Source organism: Drosophila albomicans, chromosome 2L (assembly GCF_009650485.2).
Source record: "Drosophila albomicans strain 15112-1751.03 chromosome 2L, ASM965048v2, whole genome shotgun sequence".
Classification (NCBI taxonomy): Eukaryota; Metazoa; Arthropoda; class Insecta; order Diptera; family Drosophilidae; genus Drosophila; species Drosophila albomicans.
The window spans coordinates 8784039-8789054 of record NC_047628.2 but is presented as its reverse complement, the minus strand read 5'-3'; the positions used below and the strand labels follow the sequence as shown (position 1 = coordinate 8789054).

Genomic DNA, 5016 nt, shown 5'->3' with positions numbered 1-5016 from the left:
TCTAAATATTCGCATATATATGTATACATATATACATTTAAATGAATGCACATATATAGTTGTGTAGTAGTATGTGTGTGTATCTGATAAATAGATAAAATGCCAGCATTATGGCCAGAAATCAAGCGGTGCAAATGGCTAAATTGCATTGTCGTTTGAGTTGCTTTTTGCGAGGGATAGAGTTTGCTTGCTTTGTGCGAGGGAGACAACCATATGCTACACATGCAAATGGGGGTGTGTTTACGCAAACACACGCACACACATACACATACATGCTGGCTTTTTGGGCGCCTCTAAGCGACAACAGCAAAAGCAGCAGCAGCAACAGCAGCACCGCAACTGCATTGGCAACTCTTGGGGGTGAGTTGTGAGTGTCCTGTGTGTGTTGCAAGTCTGGCAGGGCAGAGATGTTGCCCCTTTCAACAGCAGCTTGCCGCTCTGCTCGTTTAGAGCGATTTTCTGGTTGATGTGCGGTGATTGCCGCAAACTCAACGCGACCGTCAACGAGTAAACAACATAAGCGCGGCGGCAATACCAGGACACATACACACCGTAAAGCATCAGAGCGGGAGACATGTCAACGCTTAATGAGACCAACGGCAGTTGCAGCGCCCGATCCAGCTCCAGCCCAACTTTAGCTGCGACGGCTTCAGCGGCAGCAGCAGCAGCGGTGGCAGCGGCGGCCGCAGCGGCAAATGTTGCCAATAGTAAAAGCCCCGCCACAACGACCACAATGTTAACCACAAAAACGCCATTTTCGATTGAGCATATATTATTTCAAAATTTAAATAGTGCCACCACCACCAACAACAACAACAACACCAGCAATAACAACAATAACCATAACAACAACAGCAATCAAAAGTGCATCAAATATAATGTGAAAAGTGCCAGAAGCAGTGCCAGCTCTAATCCAAATTCAAATCCAAATACCAATATCAATAATTCCATCGCCATTTCGAGTGCCAGTGCATATGATAATAATGCCAGATATACAAGTGCCACAGCAGCGACGGCATCTAATCGACCAGTGATCAGTCCCGGCCATTCAGCGTCGGCTTATGCCAGCGAGGATTATGTCAAGTCCATGCACAGCCAACGGTGCGTATACGATATTTTTTTCGTTAACACAAAAAAAAGTGGCATACTTTTTGGAAATTTATTTTTGCACTCATTTTATTAACACATAGTTCTAATATAAAGAAATACAAATGAAATAATGTGTCCTTGCCGAATTATTTTATTCCACTTTTAAATGAAATGAAATTTTTTTTGTATTATTCGACGTACTTATTTCCAATGTTTGGTTAGCTGAAGACCATGTCGCTATTTTCTACAAAAATTAACGTCAATAATTAAAAATTAAAAAAATAAATAAATAAAATAATATTTCAAAATCTAAATAAATAAATATAGTATAACAACATTTTTAAATAGAACATTTAATTTAAAAATATATAAGTTTAACAAATTTTAATTTAGTAGTAGCATTTCTAAAAATTTGACTTTGGTTGGAATTTCAATTCCTAATTAATTTTCTGTAAAACTTTTAATAACATTTTTATTAGTTTTCGAGGCATTATAAATTAAAGAAAGTGGTGATCAATAAAATTTTTATTCCGCTATCAGAACTTACGCAGTCTGTGTTCAGCATATCAGAATTATTAATTTTCATAGACTGATATTAATCCATTTAACACATTTTAGATTTTAATAGTTGTTCAAATGATATTCTCAAAATATTTTTGGTTTTTTTTTTGTAAAACCAATAATTCTCCTAACAGAATTTTTATATTAGGAAAAAAAAATTTGAAATGATATAATATTTCTGGCAAAAGAGTTTGATGACTAATCGTTGAGTAATGAAATTCAATATGACAAGCTTAAGCTTAAGTTTTATTGCTCATCAATGGTAAGATAGGTTAAGATTTGTAGTTAAGAATTTTTAGAGTTTATAACCAGAATGCTGGTTATACTGTTATTAGAGTTTTAATTATTACTTACATTTAAATTAAGAATATAAATAGAAAAATCATTTCAATATAGGTCCAAGTTCGTTATTGGATAATAGTTCTTGCAATAACAAATTGTAGTTCATCAAAGAAAAATACCAACTCCAAGTTGAGTTTAAGAAAGTCTAAATGTTAGTTCTTAGTTACATTGAACTAAGAAAACACAATAATAAAAAATTGCAATATATTAAAAATTAAAGTTCACCACACTCCTAATTAACAGTGCCCAACAGCAACGCGCTGCAGCCTCACATTATGGTCATCCAAATGCTGGACCAAATGCCGAATCGACATTACAACAAATGACGTCAGGTCCTGCAGCACCTCCTCCACCACCGCCGCCTCCTCCACCAGCACCTGCAGGAAGTGGACCAAATGGAGTGTTGTATCCCAATGCGGGGTACAGTGATCATGGATTCCTGCAGATGACGCTGGGCTATCTTTCGCCATCGTCGGGCACGTACAAGTCAGTGGATCCCTATTTTCTATCCCAAGGTAAGTGTCGGGAACTGTGGCTGCATGTCAATGGCCATTAACGACACCAAAAGTTTTTATTTGGGTGCCAATGACAATTATGCCAGAAAACTACTTTCGTATATAATGCAATTAATGTGGCGGCAACTTTTGCAGCCAGTCTCTTCGGAGGAGCGCCCTTCTTTGGTGCGCCGGGCTGTGTGCCCGAGCTGGCTCTGGGACTCGGGATGGGCGTGAATGCACTGCGACATTGCCGACGGCGCAAGGCACGCACAGTGTTCAGTGACCCTCAGTTGTCGGGTCTGGAGAAGCGCTTCGAGGCACAACGTTATCTGTCGACGCCGGAACGCGTGGAGCTTGCAACGGCGCTGGGATTGAGTGAGACACAGGTCAAGACGTGGTTCCAGAATCGCCGCATGAAGCACAAGAAGCAGCTGCGACGACGCGACAATGCCAATGGTAAGTAAATGGCCAAGGCAAGACAAATTTCTTTTGTCGAACTTTCATGCTTTTGTCTCAATTAGCCTAAAAAGCCTTTTTGGGGCTTTTAGTTGCCATTTTGCCTGACGAAAGTTTTTGTTAAAGTTTGTACAAAATCAAATTAGTTGTAAAATTGTCTCAAATTTTATACCCAAACCCCCTAAAATTTGCATTTGTCTTTCATTTTGCTTTTCTTAAGAACCCGTTGACTTCTCACGCACAGACCAAGGCGGCAAGCAACAAAGTGATGCTTCCAATGGCGCTGCTTCCACAGATTCCAAACAGGCCAAGCTGCCTTCTGGTGGCCCTCAAACCACTTCCACCGCTCAACAGCAGCAGCTACAAATGTGCTTCCTGCAACATGGCTACTCCACGGATGACTATTCGGACCTTGAGGCGGACAGCGAGGATGATGACAATTCCAGCGATGTAGACATAGTCGGAGACACAAAGCTATACCAACTGACATAGGTCACAACGTGTTCGCGATTTCCCATAAATTAGACCGGGTACAGACCTCTAAGAAGTAGATATATGTATGCCTAAAATACAGCAAGATATAATTGGGGAAATTTTAAATTATTGAATTTCAAAAATACAAATGGATCTATTTTGTTGACCAGCGAAATACTCATCTTTGTTTTTGTTTGTGGTTCTTAATTTATTTATTTTTAAAATTAATTATATTTATAATTTATTTATTACTACAAAATAATATAAAAACAGCTAAATCAGAATCAAAATATTTAATATTTAGTGGCCGAAATGTTTGCCAGATTTAAAGGATAGTTGAAAGATTTATTAACAAAGTATTTTTAATATGTATGCGAAATATTCATTACATATGAAATAAGAAGACATTTAGAAAAGGTCAATGAAGTTTTAATGAAGTTTACGTATAATTTGCTAATGTATGCAAAATATTTATTACATTTAAATTAGGATTACATTCAGTTTATTAACTCCTTCTTATTTATTACATAAATATTAAGGCGTATTTTCTACTATTCAAAGAGTCTGTTCTTAGCATTATCATAATCAAACTGTAAATATTGATCGTAATTAGATCATGATTGAGAGCCAGTCTAGTAACAGTTATATATTTAAGCTATATTAACTATTAAAATATTTAAAATGTAGTATTCGAGTACTTCCATTTCTCGCTTTTCCGTTCTCTCACTCTATCGCTACCTAACCGTCTCTATAGATACATATGTCTTGATGTGTTAGCCAGCTTAGTATTAATGCTCTTCAAATAAAAAGTCATGTGAAAAGTGAACGATTCTTGAAAATTTTCCATTTTCCCTTCTCATTGAGTTCGTGTGGGCGCGTCCGATGGGCAATCAAATCCAATTGAGGACCAACAAAAAGTTGCCTATAATCAGGTTAAACTGCGACTCTTTCGTTAGGGTTGAAGTGGTAGCACCACGCCCACACTCACGCCCTCGCCCTCGCCCATGATGTGCGCATGCTGCTAGTGGGAGGCAGACCGAGGGTGAAGTTCTGAAGTGCCCCTTAACAATGGCAAAATAATTGCGGGTTATTAGCGAGCCATTTAGTGAAACACTTTGTTGCAAGTCCCAACACAAAGTGGTTGTTGCATGCTTCCAATCGATTCGGAATTGTGGATGCTGCTACTATTTCCGGAATGTCTTCTACCCACAAAAGCCACTTTTAAATTCCATATGCTTGTTGTTAAGGTAAGAAAGTATGATCTTTTAAATGCATGTACATACCAATTTTTAGTGTTATTACAAGAAAATATTACTTTATATTATTTTTAAAAATAAGAATAATTTCAATACAAATTAGCATAACTAGGAAATTAATATTTTTTCTTACTTATATTTTTTTTCTTTCACCTTTACATACATACATATGTACTTATAAATAAGTATATAGTAAAATAATATAGTATACATAAGTAAATATAATAATTCTCAATCAATTCAAAAATACATATTCCAAAAAGCAATACGGAGTATCTAATGGCTGTATATTCTCTACTAACAATCATTATTATTTTTATTTATTTTATAATTTACGAAAT

At 36.8% G+C, this 5016-nt stretch overlaps 1 protein-coding gene across 1 annotated transcript; it reads left to right on the top strand.

The window, feature by feature from the left end:
• Nucleotides 1–500: 500 nt before the first annotated feature.
• LOC117564226 (brain-specific homeobox protein) lies at nucleotides 501–3497 on the top strand. The gene is made up of 4 exons (XM_034242915.2): nucleotides 501–1101; nucleotides 2236–2507; nucleotides 2643–2945; nucleotides 3166–3497. Exons 1-4 carry the CDS (start codon nucleotides 575–577, stop codon nucleotides 3435–3437), a joined length of 1374 nt encoding a protein of 457 aa, XP_034098806.1. The 5' UTR covers nucleotides 501–574; the 3' UTR covers nucleotides 3438–3497.
• The last annotated feature ends 1519 nt before the right edge of the window (nucleotides 3498–5016 follow it).